The following is a 23970-nucleotide window of genomic DNA, read 5'->3' as shown; positions in this document are numbered from 1 at the left end:
GTTTGCACGTACGTATGTATGTATGTATGAGAAATGACATTTCGCCCACCAACCGCCCATATAACTCACATTTAAAATAAAGAGCAAAAAACACATCGGATTAGAACGATAAAAAACAGGAAAACGTTTGTTCAATGGAATACAAAAATAAATGTCGAAGAAATAAATTATATACATTCTAATTTTGATCAAAAAAAAGGTTTTCAATGATTACATTTGTTACATCCTTCCATTCATTCATTCGGTGCTTCTTACACGTTTTCTTGTAATCAGCAAGAGGGCGACATCCTCCCTCTCATGTCCCGTCTCTCTTCCTCAGCGGCGTACTGGATCGGTACCGGTATTGGTGACGTCACTCCCAAACCTGGGATAAATTCCAGCTACCCAACAGTCGATCCAAACCCGAAATAAGTAGCGCCATCAAAATAAAAGATAAACACCTTGCTGTCAAACTTCGACTATGATTTTATTTTGAAAATAACCACCGGAAGTGTAACCCTCACCCCTTCCTTGCTTCTTCCGTGTGAATGCGGTGTGGAAGGCTGCTTGCTGGTGGTGGTGGAGGCACTCAAACCGAAGACAGAAAAACACGCGACCATTGTTTGAATAATTCCGTGCACGATTTATGCGAAATAAATCTGCAAAAGACACACTTTCGTGCGTTTAAACGTCAATTGTTTGTGTAAGTTACTTTTGTCAGGTGGCTTTTTTTCTGGGGTCGTGCAGTCTCGAGTGTGTCGCCGTTTCTCACTGGAGCCAACACGAAGGTAAGCTGCGAATCGTTAACCAACTTAACAACTTTTTACTCTTAAAACACACGCGATGCCGCGTTGAATGTTGTTAAGAGTCTGAAATTGACAATCGGCGCTAAAAGTTGTGACGAAACGCCAGCGTGCTCTCGTCACTTTTCACAATCTGACGTAGGGTCTTTGTCCAGTTACAAGCGGTGCAGCCTCCGCCACTTGCACCATAATTTGGCCTCGTTTTGTCCAGAAGAGCAAATATTGTCCATTTCATCAACCTCTTTTAATTAATTCAAAAACAGCTCTCATATATATATACGTTCAATTGCAGTGTACTAGTCTTGATAACGGTGTTAGTCAAAGTAAAGGCGTTACATGCTTTCCGCTGTTTTCCAATACTGTACCAGGTTTTCTTTTTCTCTCTATTTTCGTGGTAAAACAATGTTGTCAACGCAAATTTTATGTTTCATTGTATATTACAATCTTAACAATGAAACACATTGCTTGTCATTGCTTATAATGGCTCTTAATGGCTACTGCCACCTGTCTTGATGGGTTGTTGAATGGACTCCATGCACTGATTTGAAATTTCTGTCTGACACAGACAGATATATATCTACAAAATTCGAGGAGAGCTCGGCTGTGGAAATTTATCTCATGTCAAACTGGGTATCCGTGCACTCACAAAAGGTACAGCGGTTAATATGAATGGCATTCCTGATTTTGCCCCATGAATGAAAATATTAAATTGTCATCAAATGGTGAGTATAGTTTTTGCAACGAAAAATGTCATATTTTTTATGCCCCGAAATTTGGTTCTCAACCAAACTGAGTGCATCTGAATGCATCATTCGACGACCCTCCGCTTCCTTAGACGTCACGTCTTCCTCATTGTGACTGACGCATTAATATTGTTGTTGTTTTATTTTTACCAAAATGCAGACATATTTGGTTAAGATCTCCTGAATAGTATGCCTTTAAAGCAAGCAGAGGATGGTTTGAAAAGTTAGTGTGCCCTGTGTTTGCCCAAAGACAGCTGGGATAGGTGAATAGCAGAAAGAAAATTGGTGAAAATAAGTTTGTTTTTATAGAATTTTACACATGACCTGCTCTATTATTAAGTTTTTATCCGGTTTATGCGATGAAATAGTTAAAAAGTTGTTTTCTAGACTTTGAACGGATTAAGATTTTTTACATTGATTTGAATGGAAAGTGCTGTTTCGGTTTTTGAACAAATCGGTTTTCGAACATTTTTCTGAAACGGATTACGATCGAAAACCGAGGTATCACTGTATACAGTATTTTACATGTGTGTTTTGGTGCAGGCTAGTAAGGCACACCCTTCCGGTAAGGCCAGCGGCTTAGTGTTAGTACAATGTTCACCTGAAATGTTTGGTATGTGGAAGGTGAGCGGACTCGAGAGCGCAAGGAATGTTTTGAAGAAACTTGTCTCTTGCCTCATTGGAAAAAGTTCTCGGTAACCTCATTTTGTCGATTGTAAACCTTGACATTTCTCACAGCTGGCGACGTTTCAAACCAATTCCTTTGTGGTTTGAAGACACTTAGCTATCACTACTGCGAAGCAATTTCAAACACGTAAGGAAATACTTCTATTGTACCGATGTATTCTTATGGCTATTCTGGCTGAGGTCCTCATTTTCTGCATTTAAAGGACAACCGACGCATCCGGACAAGCTGTGTAGTAGTAGAAGTAGTAGTAGTAGTAGTAGTAGTAGTGAGCATTTTCATCTTTATTAAGTTCATAGAGTTGCTTGTTCTGTAGCCACAAGGGGACATAAGCTATCATTATTATTATTATTATTATTATTATTATTTATTATTAGTAGTAGTAGTAGTAGTAGTAGTAGTAGTAGTAGTAGTACTAGTAGTGAGAATTTTCATCTTTATTAAGTTCATAGAGTTGCTTGTTCTGTAGCCACAAGGGGACATAAGCTATTATTATTATTATTATTATTATTATTATTATTATTATTATTAGTAGTAGTAGTAGTAGTAGTAGTAGTAGTAGTAGTAGTAGTAGTAGTAGTGAGCATCTTCATCTTTATTAGTTCATAGAGTTGCTTGTTCTGTAGCCACAAGGGGACATAAGCTATTATTATTATTATTATTATTATTATTATTATTATTATTAGTAGTAGTAGTAGTAGTAGTAGTAGTAGTAGTAGTAGTAATAGTAGTAGTAGTAGTAGTGAGCATCTTCATCTTTATTAGTTCATATAGTTGCTTGTTCTGTAGCCACAAGGGGACATACGTCTTCTTGTGCCGGTCCCAAGCCCGAATAAATACAGAGGGTTGTGTCAGGAAGTGCATCCGACGTAAAAGCTTGGCCCAAACAAACATGCGGGTCAAACCTCTAAAGATGGAGGACACTGATTCGCTGTGGCGACCCCTTGAAGGGAAAAGCCGAAAGGAAAAGAAGAAGAGTAGTAGTATTACTGTTATTATTGTTTTAATTTAAAACAGATTCTTTACTTACAGACAATGTATTGTGTGTTATTATTGTTATATTATTATTTTCTAACACTGCTACATCTTAACAGCGCCACTTTGACTGCTATAATTGAAATAGAGTGATACCTCAGCTTCCGAACTTAATTGGTTCCCAGAAAGTGTGTGTAAGGTGAAAAGTTTGTCTGTCAAACATTCATTTCCCATAAGAAACCATTAAAAATTACAATAATCCGTTCCCAGGTCCCCATAAAACATAATTTTCTACTAAATAAGCTTTAAAACTACACAAAATATTCCTTATTTTATGTATAATAAATTGTAGTTATTGTATTGCAGTTAAAGAAATAAACTGTACAGTATAATAAAGTTGTTTTATTTACCTTTGTGATGGTCGTTGATGTAGTTGCCTCTTGATATCCGAGTTAAGTTGCCGTGCTTTCTCTGCGATTATACCCTCACTCGCACTGTCCCCTGCTAGCTGCTTTTCTTGAATCCAAATCAACAGAAGTTTTTCAACCTCTTCTATTGCCTGAGACGGTTATTTAGACAACACAGAAACACCCTTAGCCACACGTAGCAATGGTCGACTTATAGCATACTGGTACTGGGACGCTAAGTCTCACAAACGCACACCTCGTTCGTGTTTTTCGATGCTCTCCTTCTGCTCGACTGTAATTTTCTTTGTCTTTTTGGACTTAACACTAGCCTGTGGTGGGGTCTTTTTCGGTCCCATAATAGCAAAAGTCCTCCACTAGATAACAAACCACGTATGCACTCAGAGAAAGGGGGTGTGGAAAAGTAGTCCGGTAGCCACGGTGGCGCTGTTCGAAACCTTAGACTCTCTTCTTTCATCTGGAAAAAAAAGAGTTACAGTAAAGTCTCGTTATATGGATATTCAAGGGAGTCCGAAAAAATATCGATATAACCGGGACTATCGATATATCCGACCCTGTTTGCATGTAATTTTCTCCGTGCGTGCATAGAAATAGTATCGATATAACCGGGACTATCGATATATCCGATATCGATATAACCAGACTTTACTGTAATTCATACGTTATATGGGTCTGAAGTTATCTGAGCTTGAAATGGGGGTGGCTGTACAAAAGGCAAATACTTTCCCCCTCGTGGAAGGGAAAAAAACATTGCCAGAGGTCTGACCAGTGCTTTATCTACATCCCGGCTGCAAGAAAACCCAAAACGTGAACAAATTCAGGAATGGCGCTCCATGCCATATATTTTCAATTCCCGAATAGAATTTATTGAGTTAAATATGGACCGTGTGCTTGCTCACGACTTGATTATCGGGTAACCGAAGAGGGTCTCGTAATTATCTGACCAATCCCACCGAGTTGCCCAATGGAAAACGTTCCCAAGCCTCCAGCGTACTGCGGATTATCCCATGAATGGTTGTTTTAGTTTCACGAGTGAGATTTACGCTCTTAACCAGAGCGCAGGGTTTAATGAAGAGCGAGAACAGATGGGCACACTGGCGACAAGCGGCACTGGGTGGCAAGATAAAGGTCATCCTATTGTTATTATAATCAACTGTAATCTGTGCGGTGGGGTCACACTTAAACTCAATGTGTTTGCTGCTAAAACAACGGAGATAAACGCTCGAAACGAGGAAGGCAAAGGGGGGATTTTGTGCTTGCCGCGAGCATCTGTCCTATTTTAAGGCAAAAATTAGCGCTTCCAAAAGACAGACTGCCAAATGAAAAATAAAGTAAGTGTAGTTTATTCAATACATTGTAAGGATGAAAACTGTCAAGAGCAGTACATTGGGAAGACTAAACAAATTCTCAAAAAAAGACGTTATCAACATCGCAGGGATAAATTCACGCAATCACTCAAGATGGTGAAAGAAGGTTACGTTCATCAACGACCATCAAAAAGGTAAATAAAACGACTTTATTATACTGTACAGTTTATTTCTTTAATTATAATACCACAGCACATTTATTATACATAAAATAAGGTATATTTTGTGTAGTTTTAAGAAAATTAGAAAGTAGAAAATTATGTTTTATGGGGACCTGGGAACGGATTATTCTCATTTTAATGGTTTCCTATGGGAAATTAATTTTTGGGATACAGACTTTTCGCCTTACACACTCTGTCTGGGAACCAATTAAGTTCGTAAGCCAAGGTGTAACTATTTTTTTAATTGTTCTATTTGATAACTTGCGAGTAGTGAAAATATTTTCAGTGTTTATTCCACCGTCTTGTTTGGATCGACCGTCGCAGCTTTTCGTGCTCTAATTCCTTTGATCAAATGACAAGCGCTCGCTTTTGACAGGTCGAGCGGTCACCCGGGCAGCCTAACATTCATTGGTCTAGACCACAAATAGTAGTCTTGGTGCAACACACAATAATTCACCATCACGTTATTTATGTGTTTTCCTTGTAATTTCGCCATCAACACGATGTTTTCAGACCAAACAAAGTAGCCAAAATGCATTGTGTGTCGCTTTCTCGGTCAGGGGGGTTCCTTCAGTGACGTCACGTACGGACTCGTCACCAACTCGAAAACAAGACTTCCTGAATATTCAGCGCAAGTCTTAAAAGGTTAAATATAGCTATATGCGGTGGCATCTTTGTAAAATACGCTCAGTAGAAGTCATTTCAAGTGATTTTACAAATTATGGGCACAACTTGTCCATAGGCGTCGGTTGTTCTTTAGGTTTTTTTTTCCTCCCGTGCAAGTAGGGTCGGAAGCCATGGCCAAAGTCCATTGATTTCTGCCCACCCATCACCCACACCATTCAATACTGTGACTTTGTTACACAGAAAGGACAAAAAGATTGTAGTATCGCAGATTTGCTATCACAGCTGCAAAATATACAGACGCTCCCCAACTTCCCAACGAACATTCAATTCACGAATAATTGTATATATACCAGTGTCTGAAATAACGTCTGCCCGGACGCCCGAGGCATGCATCTTTTACGTCGGACGTACAACTTTAAACATACTTATATTAGCTTTAAAGGACAACCACACGTCTCCGGACAAGTAAAGTCCTAATATCATTAAATACAGTAAAGTCTCGTTATATCGATATTCTCGGGAGTCGGAAAAAAATATCGCTATAACCGGACTATCGATATATCCGATCCTGCGGCATGTATATTTTCTCCTTGCGTTCATAGAAATAGTATCGTAATAAGCAGTACTATCGATATAACGAGACTTTACTGTACACGATTTGCATGAAAAATGACACAAAATAAAAGTACCAACGTCAACTCAACAAGGCGAATCCAAGACCCGCTTTGGGGCTTCGCCTCATCACCGCTCTGCAGTATATAGAGCGCCTGGTATAAAGTACTTCATTTCACCCAAATTTAAAGTTGAATCTCGGCTGCTGAGTGGGTGATGTAACACACCCGGTGGGAGAAGCGTAGAACTGTGCTCGTAGCCCGCCGTTCCGACTTTCAGCGCGTTGCCAAGAAAGACCAACTGTGCAACGGAGGCCCTGCGGCAAGTGTGGATTTGCGCGTGTTCGTGTTTGCGCGTGTCTGAGCACGAGAGACCAAATACTGTTTGTGTGCCGTCTTGAATTCTCAAGAGGGGCCTTGTGGCATTCGGTGCGATCCATCTCATAAATAAAGCAGGACTTCCTTCAGTGTGAATGCGTTGGTGTGTCAAGAGAGAGGCAAAAGGGGATGTGATTGAGGTGAGAGGGGGATTAGGATGCCTATCATATTCCTCCATTCAACTCAGCAACACCACAGCGCAAAACGGGACTAATGTCTTTGAGGACAACAGCAAATGAGATGGCTACTGACTTCATCGTTTTTAAAAAGCAGTTTTGAAACATTTTTTCAAGCCGAAACAACCGTGACAATCCATTCGGAGCATCCATCAAGTGGAAGAAAACAGTGCTTTTTTTGTCATGCTGGGTTTGCATCTGTAGAATAATTAATAATCATAATAATACTACTACTACTAATAATAATAAGAAGAATAACAATAATACAGACACTCTCCAATTTACGAACGAGATACAGTCCGAACGGTCGTTCGTAAGGTGAATTTGTTGTCGTATGGAATGTATATTTAAAGGACAACCAACACCATTTTTTAGTTTCCTAACTGACACCAGAAAAACGTTTTAGAGCATCTAAAATACCCAAAACACGCAGGCTGATATTTTTAGTCAAATGAAAAACACCAATAAAAATAAATGACTTAAAGTCTCCCAAAACAACTTCAAAATGATCTGAGAAAGTTTCAGTTTCAGAAGGTCCCGCCCCCTTGTTCGTGATGTCACGCCAAGACGTCTTGCCTCGCTCGAGAATCAAAACAATGGATTCAGATTCGGAGAAGATGCTTTCTTGTTACTCATCCAGTTATGAATATGATTCAAATAGTTCTGAAGAGGAAAGCATACGTGTTTGCAATCCATTAAAGAAGTCCTTCCGTGTCATTTTGAGGTGTCTGGACTCCAATGTAGCGCCTAGAAAATGCACAAGATGGCACCCAAGCTCCGTTGGAAATGGGCTGATTTGTCCGCTGGGAATTTGTGTCAACTAGTATCAAATAGTAGTCTTGGTGCAACACACAACGATTCACCATCGCATTATTTATGTCGTTTTCCGTCTAATTTCGCAATCAACACGAAGTTTTCAGACCAAACAAAGTACCCAAAATGCATTGTGTGTCACTTTGTCGGTCAGGGGCGTTCCCTCCGTGACGTCACGTCAGGAATCGTCACCAACTCAAAAACAAGACTTCCTGAATATTCAGCGCGAGTCTTAAAAGGTAAAATATAGCTACATGCGGTGGAATCTTTATAAAATACTCTCAGTAAAAGTCATTTGAAGTGATTTTACAAATTATGGACACAACTTGTACGGAGGCGTCGGTTGTCCTTTAAAATTACGCTAAATTACAAAATACAAAGACAACACCACACCTGAATGCAAAGTGATCCCACCATGTCATGTCATATTATCAACGTCAAATCAGCCACTGGCCTAACTACCACTAATTATTTAGTCGCCGGTTGCTATGACGATGGGTGAAAGTTCACGTGGTTGGCAGCAATTTCCCCTCCAGTGGAAAAAAAATAATGGCAGATAACCGAATAAATTTTCTCAAGCCGCCGCATCTGCTCATGTAGCCTCTCGTGCCGCTTACTCGCACGACGGCTAGAAGCTATTTAACGCAGATCTTTACCGTAGGGCTTGGAGCAGCTGTTTGTCGGAATATAAATGAGTGTTTCGCGTTCGGCATCATTGTATGGATTTGGAGAGGGTTAAGTTCACCACCGCTGTCGCTGTAGTTTGTCCCTCGCGGGCAAACGTGGTAGCAGTTTGTTGATGTTCTTCACACAGTCACTTGCAATGCGAAACGGTTTTGCCTCTCCTGTTTCCTTCCTGCTTGAATTTACACCAGCATAGCTAGGATCGTGTTACCCCAATTTAAATACAGTAAAGTCTCGTTATATCGATATTCTCGGGAGTCTGGAAAAAATATCGATATAACCGGACTATCGATGTATCCGATCCTGCGGCATCTCCTCGCGTTCATAGAAATAGTATCGTAATAAGCAGTACTATCGATATAACAAGACTTTACTGTATATTTAATTATTTCCTTGTTTATTTATGTATTTATTTATGTTCTCACTTCATGATTTATCCTTATTTAATATCCTTATGAGATGTATTTATCTGTTTGTTTGTTTGTTTATTTTACAAATACCACACCAGAGCGTATAAAAATAGCAACATTTCTTTGGCAATACCTCATGAAGGAAAAAAATAACAATAATAATCGCAAGTTGCGACAGGTTGTTTCAGAGTACAGTGACACCTTGCCTTATGAACTTAATTGGTTCCCAGACGGAGTGTGTAAGGCGAAAAGTGTGTATCCCAAAAAATAATTTCTCATAGGAAACCATTAAAATGCGAATAATCCGTTCCCAGGTCCCCATAAAACATAATTTTCTACTTTCTAATTTTCTAAGCCTTAAAACTACACAAAATATATCTTATTTTATTTAGAATAATGGTATTATAATTGTTATTATACTATGGTATATATACAGTAAAGTCTCGTTATATCGATATCGGTTATATCGATAGCACTGCTTATTACGATACTATTTCTATGAACGCAAGGAGAAAATTTACATGCCGCAGGATCGGATATATCGATAGTTCGGTTATATCGATATTTTTTCCGAATCCCGAGAATATCGATATAATGAGACTTTACTGTGTTATACTGTGGTATTATAATTAAAGAAATAAACTGCACTATATAATAAAGTTGTTTTATTTACCTTTGTGATGGTCGTTGATGGCTTGATGGAATGGAGTGGCCGCTTTCATCAGCATTAAACACTTGATGAGGAACGTAGCCTTCTTCTTTCGCAATCTTGCGGAATGATCCCTTGTAGGTGCTTTCTCTGCGATAATTTTATCTAGTTCCTCATCAATTGTGTTCTGTTTAACTGGGTTGATAGCTTTTTGCATCAAGTGTACAGATGGCTAATTTGTGGAGCCTGATTGATGGGAATTTTAACCTTTAAAGTAGAAAATTATGTTTTCTGAGCATCTGGGAACGGATTATTCTCATTTTAATGGTTTCCTATGGGAAATTGATTTTTGGGATACACACTTTTCGCCTGACACACTCTGTCTGGGAGCCAATTAAGTTTGTAAGCCAAGGTATCACTGTACTTGGCTTTTCTGGTTTCAGACCTTTACAGGTCTGTAGATATAGGGCACTTCTTTCTCCTGACACGATTACTCTGCGTTTCATATCACGACAATCGGCACATTTGTGCACATCCGTTTGATCGATTACAAAAATATCGATCTGATTTTATCCATTTCTGTTCCCCCTCCCAGGCCTCCTCCAATAAGCAGCCTCCCTTAGTACCCTCATCTTCGGGTTCGCTTTATGCAAATGCACGCACGCGTTTGGTCGTGTGGGTGTTGAAGCGACGCATTGAAAGCTTGCTAAGTTGATAAACTGTTCTCAGAGTCGCCAGTCAACATCTTTTAATAGTGACGTGAAACAGCAGCTGTAGTTGTAAACACCGCCGAGCTGCTCGCTCGGTGGGCCAGGCGCTCTTTGAACAGGATTAACATCGAGCACTGCTCCGTCACGTTCCAGCGTTTGTTGAATTTCTTCCAAATGTTCTCTTATTGCCAGTAAAGCAGCTTGCCTCTTGAAACTGTGTGGGATGAATCCGTCTGTGTAAGCTCTCAGTCGTACAGGAGTGGTCCATCGATGAAAAGGTTTCTTCAGCCGTCATCTGTACTTCTTTGAAAACATTGCAAGGATAATACTAGTCGGCCTTAATCGGCAGTACATATGCACCTAAAAGCTAGCAACCACTCATTTGACGACAATGAGGTTAAAATTTAGCGAAAGAACATAGACGGTTTGAAAGGGGAGTAAAAGAAGCGATTTTCATGAAACAGCAAAATCCTTCACTAAACCGCCATGATGGGGTGAGGTTCAATTTAGATCGTTCGTACAACGGCCTGCTTAGGTAACATAGGATTAGTAATACTGATGAGATGATACCAGAGCAAATAGGGCAATCGGGCCAGTCGTTAGTCAGGAGCCGCAGGGAATAGTCCTCTGCTCCCCCCAATCTGAGAGCAGGGACATATCATAGCAGCCATGCCTGGACAGTAGTGTATATATATATATATATATATAGGGCCGAAACTACCGGTTTCGGAGCATCTTGGATAAGAAGCGAAACGTCCGACACCTTCAAAGAAGTATAGATGACGGCTAAAGAAACCTTTTCATCGATGTGTGGGATGAAGTGGAAGTAGGGGGAGGGGTTAGGTGGGAATGTGTTCCCATTGGCTGAATGCTCCCCTGTGTTTGACCTGAATGGCAAACACAAAAAGCGTTGCCAGACCTTTTTTTTTTCTTCTCTTTAAATATCTCCTCTTTCTCTCTCTCTCTCTCTCTCTCTCCTTTTATTTATAATCCTCTTTAACATCCCTTTTCTCTTTGTGTCGTTCTGAAAGAGCCCATGAGCTTTCCCGCCTCCCTATAAGGTGTCATGAAGGCCAGTTCACCAGCTAGTCACTCATCTAGTTTCTCCTCCTCTTTCAGTTCTCAACGGAACAAACCTTGTTTTCCGTACATCCTACTTAAAATAGTCAAGAAACTGCATTTAATTCAATAGTTTAATTCAATAGTTTCACATGTAATGTACATTCACAATACCCAGTGAAATATTTACAAATGTATTCCAAAATTAGCTCGGTAACTAACTCGCTATCTGTTAGCTAGCTTGCTAGCTTTCTATCTATTTCACTTTCTTCTGGGTTGAGTGAACGCTGGCGCGTGTGGCTGCCGCTGCTCACCCACAGAAAAACTTATCCTGTGACTGTAAAGTGACCTTGAGAGTTTTGAAAGGCGCTTATAAATTAAAGGTATTATTATTATTATTATTATTATTATTATTATTATTATTATTTATTATTATTATTGTTGGAGAAAATGAAGGCTTTTGGGTGCCCCTTATGCACCGGAAAATACAGTAGTTTTCAAATGTAAAAGCTTGGTGAGGAGCGTAGCCTTCTTCTTTCACCATCTTGAGGAATGATCCCTGATAGGTGCTTTCTATGCGATAATTTTACCTAGTTCCTCATCAATTGTGTTCTGTTTAGCTTGATTGATAGCTTTTTGCATCAAGTGTACAGATGGCTTGTGCGGGTTGTTTGTGGAGCCTGATTGATGGGATATTTTAACCTTGCAGTCTACACTCTGCCTTTGAACTATCAAAGTTGAAACGAGTCCAAATGTTAAATTTAAATTTAACGTCCGTAAACTGAAAAGTTCATAGGCCAAGGGATTCGTAAACCGAGGTATCACTCTATTAGCCTATTTGGATGGATTTTTTTTTTTACTTTTGTAGAGAACACATCAAAATCTGACAATAATGTTCCATTGAATCCTTGCGCAACGACCGCGATGGCTCACTCGTCCACGTTGCAATACAAAATGGAAATAGAAGCTTGGTGTGTGATTCAGCAACTTTCGCCCCAGGCGGATCGAGGCCGCAGCTTGTTTGCATACCTCGCTCCGATTTTGTTCAAGAATCGGCGTCACTGCAGGACTGGCATTCCTCTCGCTTTGAATGTGCTCTTCTGTGTCGACTCAGCACGTTGTTGCGGCTGCCGGGTGGAAGTGAATCTTTTCTTCTGGCTGCCACGGAAGAGTTGAAATGTTTTTTTTTTTTAAGCCATTGAAACTCTCCCAAACGCCAAGTTGCACAACTTCTCTCAAATCTAGTTTGACAGCTTTGCAGACGCATTTGTAGCACTTTCAACATGCTTTCAACCACTCCTTTTTCATTTCTTACTGTCGGCTCCCGCAAACTTTGCTACATCAAGGACTTGACACACAAAAAAAGGCCCCTTCCTTATACACGTTGATTTATTCTGTGAAGCATCAATATTCATGAGTGGAAAAAGCGCGACATTGATTTTGGTAAGATTAGTACACAGTCCTAGCCATGAATGCAATGCAATGGGCGGTTCACAGCGCGTGTGAAAACGCTCCATTGAACGGTGTATTTTCAAACTTTTTCCATACGTAAGGTGCATTGGACTATAAGAAAAAGTTTGCTAAATATCATATATAAATACAGTAATACCTCGGTTTACGAACCCCTCGGCTTACGAACTTTTCGGTTTACAAACGTTAAATTTATGAAAATTTTACCTTGGCATACACACTATTTTTCAGGATACATACGGAGCTGCCACAATGAGTGAGCCCGTTCTTCTAACAACAAAATGGCAGCCGACTGTTTTGGTCCTCTATTCCCCACCCCCAGTCATCGGTTAAAGCCACGTGATTGGTTAAGAACGCAGCAGTGGGGGGGGGGGGGTTTATAGACAGAGAGAGAGTGAAGTCGTTCTCCAAAAAGAAAATGGCTGCCGACCTTTTTTGTCCTCTATTCCCGCCCCCAGCCACGTGATTGGTCTAGAAGGCAGCAGTGAGGGGAGGTGGTTTAAACATTAAAGAGACAGGCAGACGACAGTGACAGAATTTCAACTTTGAAAGTTCAAAGGCAGAGTGTACACTGCAAGGTTAAAATATCCCATCAATCAGGCTCCACAAACAACCCGCACAAGCCATCTGTACATTTGATGCAAAAAGCTATCAAGTCAGCTGAACAGAACACAATTGATGAGGAACTAGATAAAATTATAGCAGAGAAAACACCGACAAGGGATCATTCCTAAAGTGTTTAATGCTGATGAAACCGGACACTCCATTCCATCAAGCCATTAACGACCATCACAAAGGTAAATTAAACAACTTTATTATATAGTACAGTTTATTTCTTTAATTATAATGCCATAGCACATTTATTATACATAAAATAAGGTATATCTTGTGTAGTTTTAAGCTTATTTAGTAGAAAATTATGTTTTATGGGGATCTGGGAACGGATTATTCTCATTTTAATGGTTTCCTTTGGGAAATTAATTTTTGTGATACACACTTTTCGCCTTACACACTGTCTGGAAACCAATTAAGTTTGTAAGCCAAGGTATCACTGTATATAAAAGTTTTCCAAATATGCTGCTAGGCACATTATAAGGCGTCAAGTTATTCATGAGGTTTAAGTGCCGTATTCTCCGCACTATAAGGCACACCTGAAAGACTTTGGACACGTATTGGAGACAGTATACAGTCTCAGTTGATTGACAGATGTTTTACTACCTGTAAATTGAATAATTTCATGTCCTTGTCACTTCCTTACCCCCCCCCCCCACCCCACCCCCATTTCTACAGGGTGACTCCATGAAAGATGACAGAGGAGGTGATTGTTGTAGCCAAATGGGACTACACAGCCCAGCAGGAACAGGAACTTGACATTCGGAAAAACGAGCGTCTGTACCTGCTGGACGACTCAAAAACGTGGTGGCGCGTCCGAAACACTGCCAACCAGACGGGCTACGTGCCTTCCAACTACGTGGAGCGCAAGAACAGCCTCAAGAAAGGCTCGCTCGTGAAGAATATCAAGGATACGTTGGGTAAATACAATGAGGCTTTTATTTTTTTTGTCTTAGCCAGTTGCATTCTGGTTCTGCTTGAAGTGTTTTGTCAATAATCAGAGCCATTTCTATCAGGTCTAAAATATTTCCCAATTTTAATCTGTTATGTTTAAAGGACAACCGACGCCTACGGGCAAGTTGTGTGCATAATTTGTAAAAATCACTTCAAATGACTTCTACTGAGCGTATTTTACAAAGATTCCAGCGCATGGTTCACGTTTTAAGACTCACGCTGAATATTCAGGAAGTCTTGTTTTCGAGTTGGTGATGAGTCCGTACGTGACGTCCCTGAAGGAACGCCCCTGACCGAGAAAGCGATACACAATGCATTTTGGGTACTTTGTTTGGTCTGAAAACATCATGTTGATGGCAAAATTAGAAGGAAAACACATAAATAACGCGATGGTGAATTGTTATGTGTTGCACCAAGACTACTATTTGATACTAGTTGACACAAATTCCCAGCAGACAAATCCAGCCCATTTCCAACGAAGCTTGAGCGCCATCTTGTGCATTTTCCGGCACACTACATTAGAGTCCAGACGCCTCAGAATGATCCGGAAGGACTTCTTTAATCGATTGCAAACATTTATGCTTTCCTCTTCGGAACTATTTGACTCATATTCATAACTGGATGAGTAACAAGAAAGCATCTTGTCTGAATCTGAAGCCATTTTTTTGATTTTCGAGCAAGGCAAGACGTCCTGGCGTGACGTCACGAACAAGGGGGCGGGACCTTCTGAAACTCGACAACTCCGGGTTCATTTTGAAGTAGTTTTGGGACACTTTAACTCATTTTTATTGGTGTTTTGCATTTGACTAAAAATATCATCCTGCGTGTTTTAGCTATTTTAGATGCTCTAAAACGTTTTTCAGTTAGGAAACCAAAAAAAAAATGGTGTCGGTTGTTCTTTAAATATACAGATAGATTTAGATATCTTCACATTAGTCTGCGATTCAGATATTTTTAGGCCAGCAGAGAAGGCCTTGCAGGCCCTGACGTTCCACCACTCGGGGGGGGGGGTTCTCATGATTGATTCCGAAAGAAAAACATCCTTCTAATGGAGATGCTAAAATGATGAAACCCTCCACCATCCCACATGACAACATTATCGACTGTCGCATTATGACCTCATTTCATTTGGCAAAATGTCGGAAGCATCCGATGTTAAAAGCCCGAGCTTACGGCGAGCTGTCGGACATTTTCTTCATGAGGTTTTGAGTGAGGTCAGGAAGCTAATGGAACACACTCACACGCTTGAGTAGACAATGTTAATTGGTTCAGAGCCTTTGCGTTCTTTCCTCTGCTGCTCTTTCTCTCTAATTGCGCCACATTTTATCGACCTTTTTTTTTTATTTCACTTTAAAGGACAACCGACACCTCCGGACAAGTTGTTTGTAAAATCACTTCAAATGACTTCTACTGAGTGCATTTGACAAAGATTCCACCGCATAAAGAACGTGTAAGTTTACACAGATTTCCAGCAGACAAATCAGCCAATTTCCAATGGAGCTTGGGCGCCATCTTGTGGATTTTCTGGGCGCTACGACGGACCTTGGCCGCCATCTTGTCCAGTCCAGACGCCTCGAATTGATACAGAAGGACTTCTTTAATCGATTGCAAACATTTACGCTTTCCTCTTCGGAACTATTTGAATCATATTCATAAACTGGATGAGTAACAAGAAAGCATCTTCTCCGAATCTGAACTCTCTGAAGCCATTGTTTCGATTCTGGAGCAGGGCAGTTTGTGACCAATAGTTATGTCACGAACAAGGGGGTGGGACTTTCTGAATCTGCCCAGTTACAACCTCATTTTGTGGCAGTTTTGGGACACTTTATTACGTCATTTTCATTGGTGTTCTTCAGTCTTCGGACAGTTTTTATTATTTATAATAATAATGATACATTTCATTTAGAAGCGCCTTTCAAAACTCTCAAGGACACTTTACAGTCACAGGATATTTTTTTCTGCAGGTGAGCAGCGGCAGCCACACGCGCCAGCCCGGAATAACTCAAAATAGATAGCTAATAGTTATCTAATAGATAGGTAGCTAGATATCTAGCTAGATAGCATGCGCATGTCATGACTTCACGGAGCCCTCAGGAGAAATGTGATGGTATGTGGGGGCGGGGGGGGTTGTGGAGAATCGATCTGTCCTCCGTTGCTCTGGTTTCCTCAGGATGTCAAGTGTTCTTCGCTACTCTTTTCCCCGAGGAATGCCGACTTGCCTTTTTTCTTGTTGCTATGACGACCGACCTAAGAGCGCTCTGCTGAAGTTGAAAACCTGCTTGGGCACGGTACATCGCTTCTCAAGTGGCGACAGCGAGTTACAAACGAAATAGCTTTTTTTTTCTTTCTGTTTATCTGTATCGCGCAATTTGCGTCAATCTGCAACTTGCCGTGATTAGTTGCTGACAGTCTAGTTGGGCTTTGATTCAGGTTGACGAATCGCATCACGATAGCAAAGATTTTTACGGTCACTCGGAATAAATAACTTAAAGCCAGACACCGCATCGGATTTGAAGCAAAAAAATCTGAAATGTACTGTTCGCATTACAGACGCTCCCCTACTTACGAACATTCAAGTTACGAACAACAGTACATACAGACATGTTTGCAGTAACATATATAGTACTCTCTCCAGTTGTACATGTAGATATCTTTATCGAGCATATATTTTATAAAATGTTTATTTTTTAGTACAAACCAATACAGGCAAAACGTCCGACACCTTCAAATTTGTACAGATGACGGCTGAAGAAACCTTTTCATCGATGGACCACTCCTGTATGACTGAGAGCCTACACAGACAGTAAAACAATACAGGTTACTTATACAAACCGTAAACATATTTATATAAACCTTAAACATACTTATAATAAGCCTTAAACATACATTCCATACAAAATATCACACTGAAGCAACTTACAAACAAATTCACCTTACGAACGACCGTTCGGAACATATCTCGTTTGTAAGTTGGGGAGTGTCTATCTAGGGAAAAAAAATGACAAACAATCATGCTGTAATTTCAACAATAATAATAATAGACTTCATTTCTAAGTGCCTTTCAAAACTCTCAAGGTCACTTTACAGTCACGGGATAAGATTTTCTGTGGGTGAGCAGCGGCAGCCACACGCGCCAGCATTCACTCAACCCGGACGTTAATAGATAGAAAGCTACCAGCTAGTAGATAGCTAATAGATAGCCAACAGCTAGATAGATAGCCACCTAGATTGCTCTATAGCTAATAGCTAGATAGTTAGCTAATACACTGAATGTCACTCATAAATCTTAATTAACTACATCCCATTGCGGTAACACGCATAAAGAAGGTGTAAGTTGACACAAATTCCCCGCAGACGAATCAGCCCATTTCCAACGGAGCTTGGGCGCCATCTTGTGCATTTTCTGGGACGCTACATTGGAGTCATTGACGTCTCGAATTATATGGAAGGACTTCTTTAATCGATTGTAAACATTTATGCTTTCCTCTTCAGAACTATTTGAATCATATTCATAACTGGATGAGTAACAAGAAAGCATCTCTACGCAATCTGAAGCCATTGTTTTGATTCTGGAGCAAGGCAAGATGTCCTGCGTGACGTCACGAACAAGGGGGCGGGACCTTCTGAAACCTCGGAGGTCATTTTGAAGTCGTTTTGGGACACTTTAACTCATTTTTATTGGTGTTTTTCATTTGACTCAAAATATCAGCCTGCGTGTTTTTGGGTATTTTAGATGCTCTAAAACGTTTTTCTGATGACAGTTAGGAAACAAAAAAATGTCCGTTGTCCTTTAAAGGAAGCTTTTGAAATTTCCCTCCAAAAATGTCATGTGTCTCACGACAGGTTTGGGAAAAACAAAGAGGAAAACAAGTGCCCGCGATGCTTCGCCGACGCCCAGCTCCGACACGGAATACCCCTCCAACGGCAGCGGTCTCGGTACGGGCGGCGGCGGAGGGGCGTCGGAGAGAATCAACGACCTCAACGTCCCCGCCGTGGTCAAGTTCGCCTACACGGCGGAGAGGGACGACGAGCTGACCTTGACCAAAGGCTCCCGCGTGGTGGTGATGGAGAAGTGCAGCGACGGCTGGTGGCGAGGCAGTCAAGCCGGACGCGTGGGATGGTTCCCTTCCAATTACGTCCAGGAGGAGATGATGGTGGCGGACGACATGGAGGAAGAGGATTCCTCGCGGATATACCACACTCAAGGGACCTTGCTCGCCAACGGGAGCGTCGGCGGACGCGTGCTGGACGTGGTGCAGACCCTCTACCCTTTCAGCTCCGTCACCGAGGAGGAGCTCAACTTTGAGAAGGGCGAAGTCATGGAGGTGGTGGAGAAACCGGAGAACGACCCCGAGTGGTGGCGCTGTAAGAACTCGCGCGGCATCATCGGCTTGGTTCCCAAAAACTATGTGATGGTACTGGACGAGCGACCCGGCCCGCCTTCTGCCAAGATGGTCTCGCCGCAGAACACGTCGTCGTCGCCGCGCTCGGGAAGGTTCGCCGGGAGGGACTGGTACTATGGCAGCGTCACCCGACACCAGGCCGAGCGCATACTCAATGAGCGAGGGGACGACGGCGACTTCCTCATACGGGACAGCGAGTCGTCGGTGAGTCCAAAAACATCACACACTTAAAGGGCAACCGACGCCTCCGGACAAGTTGCGTCCATAATTTGTAAAATGGCTTCAAATGACTTCTACTGAGCGTATTTTACAAAGATTCCACCGCATGTAGCTATATTTTACGTTTTAAGACTCACGCTGAATATTCCGGAAGTCTTATTTTTGAGTTGGTGACGAGTCCTCACCCTACGTCACGGAAGGAACGCCCCTGACCGAGAAAGCGACACACTGTAGCAGTCCTTTCATCACGTCAATGCATTTTGCGGTACTTTGTTTGGTCTGAAAACTTCGTGTTGATGGCGAAATTAGAAGGAAAAAACATAAATAACGCGATGGTGAATCCTTGTGTGTTGCACCAAGACTTCTATTTGCTATTCGCTGAGAAAAATTCCCAGCAGACAAATAAGCCCATTTCCACGGAGCTTTGTCGCCATCTTCTGCCTTTTTTGGGTGCTACATTTCTGTCCAGATGCCTCAAAATGACACAAATAAATTCTTTAATCGACTGCAAACATGTGTGTTTCCTCTTCAGAACTATTTGAATCATATTCATAACTGGATGAGTAATAAGAAAGCATCTTCTCCGAATCTGAAGCCATTGTTTTGATTCTCCAGCAAGGCAAGACGTCCTGGCGTGACGTCACGAACTGGGGGCGGGACTTTCTAAAAATGCCCAATTCGCAGCTCAATTTTTTGCAGATTTTGGACACTAAGCCATTTTTATTGGTGTTTTGCATTTGACTAAAAATATCAGCTATCTGTTTTGGGTATTTTAAAACGTTTTTCTGATGTCCGTTAGGAAACAAAAAAGTGGTGCCGACACCATTTTTTGGTTTCCTAACGGACATCAGAAAAACGTTTTATAGCATCTAAAATACCCAAAACACGCAGGCTGCTCAAAACACCAATAAAAATGACTTAGTGTCCCAAAACTGCCACAAAATGAGCTTGAAACTGCAGATTCAGCAAGTCCCACCCCCTTGTTCGTGACGTCACGCCAGGACGCTCCTTCACAAACTGCCTTGCTCCAGAATCAAAACAATGGCTTCAGAGAGTTTAGATTCGGAGAAGATGCTTTCTTGTTAGTCATCCAGTTAGGAATATTATTCAAATAGTTTGGAAGAGGAAAACATAAATGTTTGCAATGTTTGTCAAAATCACTTCAAAATTCAATATATCCGTAAACCTGGCCACGAAAAAGAGTTAACCGCCCACCAAAAAATGCCATTGGGAAAATGTCACGAGGAGCAGCATGGTTAGCACGCAGCAGTGCCGTCAAATACCGTCTCATCCCATATGTGCTCCAGGAAACTGCACTTGCGTGCTTTGAGTCATCACGCATGGCAAATACATCGCCGTGGTCAGATGAATTCATGCGTCACCACCTCTGCAGTTCAGCCTTTGCCTCGCAACTCCTTCATTTATTTATAACATTGAAATAAAACCATCGCACTAGTCAAAGGTGACCTCATTTTCTTTTTCATATATACAGTAAAGTCTCGTTATATCGATATCGGATATATCGATAGTCCCGGTTATATCGATATTTTTTCGGACTCCCTTGAATATCGATATAACGAGACTTTACTGTGTATATATATATATATATATATATATATATATATATATATATATATATACATACAGTAAAGTCTCGTTATATCGATATCGGTTATATCGATTGTACCGCTTATTACGATACTATTTCTATGAACGCAAGGCGAAAATTACATGCGCGCAGGGTCTGATATATCGATAGTCCCGGTTATATCGATATTTTTTCGGACTCCCGAGAATATCGATATAACGAGACTTTACTGTATATATATATATATATATATATATATAAGTATGTAGAACACACAAGGAATTTGTTTCTGGTAGAACACGCTGCACTAGTATCGTCGTCAAAAAAACTGCTAAGTGGCACTATACAGTTCCATTTTGAAGAAGAAGGCTACGTTCCTCATCAAGTGTTTAATGCTGATGAAACCGGCGACTCCATTCCATCAAGCCATCAACGACCATCACAAAGGTAAATAAAACAACTTTATTATATAGTACAGTTCATTTCTTTAAATATAATACCATAGCACATTTATTATAAACAAAATAAGGTATATTTTGTGTAGTTTTAAGGCTTAGAAAATTAAAGTAAAAAAGTAGAAAATTATGTTTTATGAGGACCTGGGAACGGATTATTCTCATTTTAATGGTTTCTTATGGGAAATTAATTTTTGGGATACACACTTTTCACCTTATACACCCTGTCAGGGAACCAATTAAGTTCGTAAGCCAAGGTATCACCGAAATTGTAGTTTAGCGCTGAATGTAACCATCCCACCAATTTTGTGTTTCAGCCCAGTGACTTCTCGGTGTCCCTCAAGGCGGCGGGCAAAAACAAGCACTTTAAAGTGCAGCTGTGCGACGGCGCCTATTGTATCGGCCAGCGCAGGTTCACCTCCATGGAGGAGCTTGTGGAACACTACAAGAAAGCCCCCATCTTCACCAGCGAGCAGGGTGACAGGCTGTACCTGGTCAAAGCACTGCTCTGAAATATACACACACACACACACACACACACACACACACACACACACACACACACACACACACACACACACACACACACACACACGCACACACACACACACACACTGGATGGAACACATTGATACCACACGACTGTCTTATGAATCGAGCCTTATCTGGATTCCCTTTGGCGGCATCAACACTCCAACCACGATCTCTGTCGCCCCCCGGTGGCCATCGGGTGAAGCTTCCTTACTTATTTGCCACTCAGCAGGTGAGCACTGAAAGCCTTCACGCCCCTTTTTCCGGGTGTTTGGGGGTGGGGCGAGGGGGTAGTCTTAAGTCTGTAATGTCCTATGTCTCATTCAAATACGACTTAACGCCATTGCTGTTAAACTTACTTGAAAAAGATGACAACTAGCGATTGTTTTATTTCATTTTTTTTTGTTTTGTTCTTCTTCCTCTGTTTTCATTCTTCTTTCGTTTGAGTTCTTCTTCAGCGGTGGCAATGACTTGATTAAAGGACAACCGACACATTTTTTTGTGTTTCCTAACTGACAATAGAACGTTTTAGAGCATCTAAAATACACAAAAACACGCAGGCTGATATTTTTAGTCAAATGCAAAACACCAATAAAAATGAGTTAAAATGTCCCAAAATGACCCCGGAAATGGCGAGTTTCAGAAGGTCCCGCCCCTTTGTTGGTGATGTCACGCCAGGACGTCTTGCCTTGCTCTCGAATCAAAACAATGGCTTCAGACTGTTACTCATCCAGTTATGAATATGATTCAAATAGTCTCTAACGCCACGCAACAACAAACTATTGCCAAAATGTTGGTGTGCCAAATGTTTGTCTCCTTAGCGTCCCAGTAACACAAACAAATGTTACTTTATTTGATTCCGCGCAGACGAAAATAATCCCATCGTTCATGAAGGCAACCTGTCAAGTCCTACCAAACACACATACACACACACGCGCGCACACACATTCCTGTTTCAATGGTTTTGGGATAACTCCAGATAAGGAGTGAGGACCACCGTTGCCGATAAGTTCAGAGTAGAACTAGTGTTACATTTGAAGACTAAATGTCAGCCCATTTCCCACTTGAACTTCTTTAAAAACAAAGCAATAAAGTGGAGTCGAAACTGAAATAATAGCAGGGGTGAGGACTCTGAATGGGTAGATTCAAAGTCCTCACCCCTGTAGTGAATTTGCTTAAAATATCATTTTACTTTTTGTGGTATGAACTTTTTCCTCTCATTAACCACGCACACACACATAAACACACACAGTGAGTAAAAAGTGTGTGTATCCAAGTGAAATGAAAATACACAGCACAAAATCATTTTTGGGTGGATTTGTGGGGACCTTTCTGAAACTTTAACAGATGCATATATAGACCCTCTAGAAGCCTTTAGAATGAAAAACTTGTGAGGCCCAGCCAAAAGGTCCTCACTTGTCGAAAATGTCCTCACTACATTAGTTATAAAATGGTAGTGGTCCTCACAAGACTAGTCATACAAACACACACACACGAATATACATGTGGTTCCATCTGTTTGGTTTGTTTACCGATGGAAATGTTGAAGGTTGATTTATTTTCTTTCTTTGTCTTTAATTGTATAGGATCTACCTGAATGTTAATGAGCATTGTTATTTAATTCTTGTCTCCACTGTATGTATATATTTCCAAACTATGACACCAAGCGCTCAGCCATCCAACTACGGTACTGTATCACCAACAACGTGATGCCGATTGTTCCAATAAATTGTTTTGTTTTGACAACTATTCAAACTGAGGGTCTGATTTTTAAAAAAATATATACAGTAAAGTCTCGTTATATCGATATCGGATATATCGATAGTCCCGGTTATATCGATACTATTTCTATGCACGCACGGAGAAAATTACATGCAAACAGGGTCGGATATATCGATAGTCCCGGTTATATCGATATTTTTTCGGACTCCATTGAATATCGATATAACGAGACTTTACTGTATATATAATGTCATGAGTGTCGAAATTGAATTACGGTGATACCTCAGCTCACGAAAGCTTTAAGTTACGAACTATTCGCTTAACGAACATTAAATTCACGAGAATATAATCTTGGTATATGAACTAGTTTTCAGGAAACACACGGAGCGCCACAATGGCTGGCGGACTAGTTTTCCACACCAACTTTCTTTGAGTGCACTCAGTGCAGACGTGGTTTGTTATCGAGTGGATACTTTTAGGACCGAAAAAAAAAAAACCCCACCGCATGCTAGTGTTAAACCGAAGAGGACACAAAAGAAAATTACGGTCAAGCAAAAGAAGGTGTGCGTTTGTGTGACTTAGCTTCCCAGTACCAGTATGCTAAGTGGACCCTTGCTACGTGTGGCTAAGGGTGTTTCCGTGTTGTCTAAGCAACGGTCTCAGGCAATAGAAGAGGTTGAAAAACGTCTGTTGATTTAATGAAAAACAGCTAGCAGGGGACAGTCCTTATGGAAGGTGACTCTCCTTCCAAACAGTAACTC

The 23970-nt window shown here is 41.0% G+C and overlaps 2 protein-coding genes across 4 annotated transcripts in view; one reads left to right on the top strand and one right to left on the bottom strand.

Moving 5' to 3' along the window:
* The first annotated feature begins 530 nt into the window (after positions 1-530).
* On the top strand, positions 531-23236 carry nck2a (NCK adaptor protein 2a). Of its 2 annotated transcripts, none has more exons than XM_089002796.1 (4): positions 531-767; positions 14016-14257; positions 18135-18898; positions 21274-23236. In XM_089002796.1, exons 2-4 carry the CDS (start codon positions 14032-14034, stop codon positions 21466-21468), a joined length of 1185 nt encoding a protein of 394 aa, XP_088858922.1. In that variant the 5' UTR covers positions 531-767; positions 14016-14031; the 3' UTR covers positions 21469-23236. The 2 variants fall into 2 exon arrangements, with proteins under 2 accessions (XP_088858922.1, XP_088858923.1); XM_089002797.1 differs by lacking the exon at positions 531-767 and adding an exon at positions 2179-2220.
* Positions 11884-23970, bottom strand: part of st6gal2a (ST6 beta-galactosamide alpha-2,6-sialyltranferase 2a) — an 87505-nt gene continuing 75418 nt past the window's right edge. For both annotated transcript variants that reach the window (XR_016115801.1, XR_016115802.1), the window contains one exon: positions 11884-11957. The gene's annotated coding sequence lies outside the window, so the exon portion shown is untranslated. The remainder of the gene's footprint in view (positions 11958-23970) is intronic.

The sequence above is a fragment of the Hippocampus bargibanti genome, linkage group LG08 (assembly GCF_051943395.1).
Source record: "Hippocampus bargibanti isolate YZ-2025 linkage group LG08, ASM5194339v1, whole genome shotgun sequence".
NCBI classification, from domain to species: domain Eukaryota; kingdom Metazoa; phylum Chordata; class Actinopteri; order Syngnathiformes; family Syngnathidae; genus Hippocampus; species Hippocampus bargibanti.
This window is presented reverse-complemented; position numbering and strand designations above follow the sequence as displayed.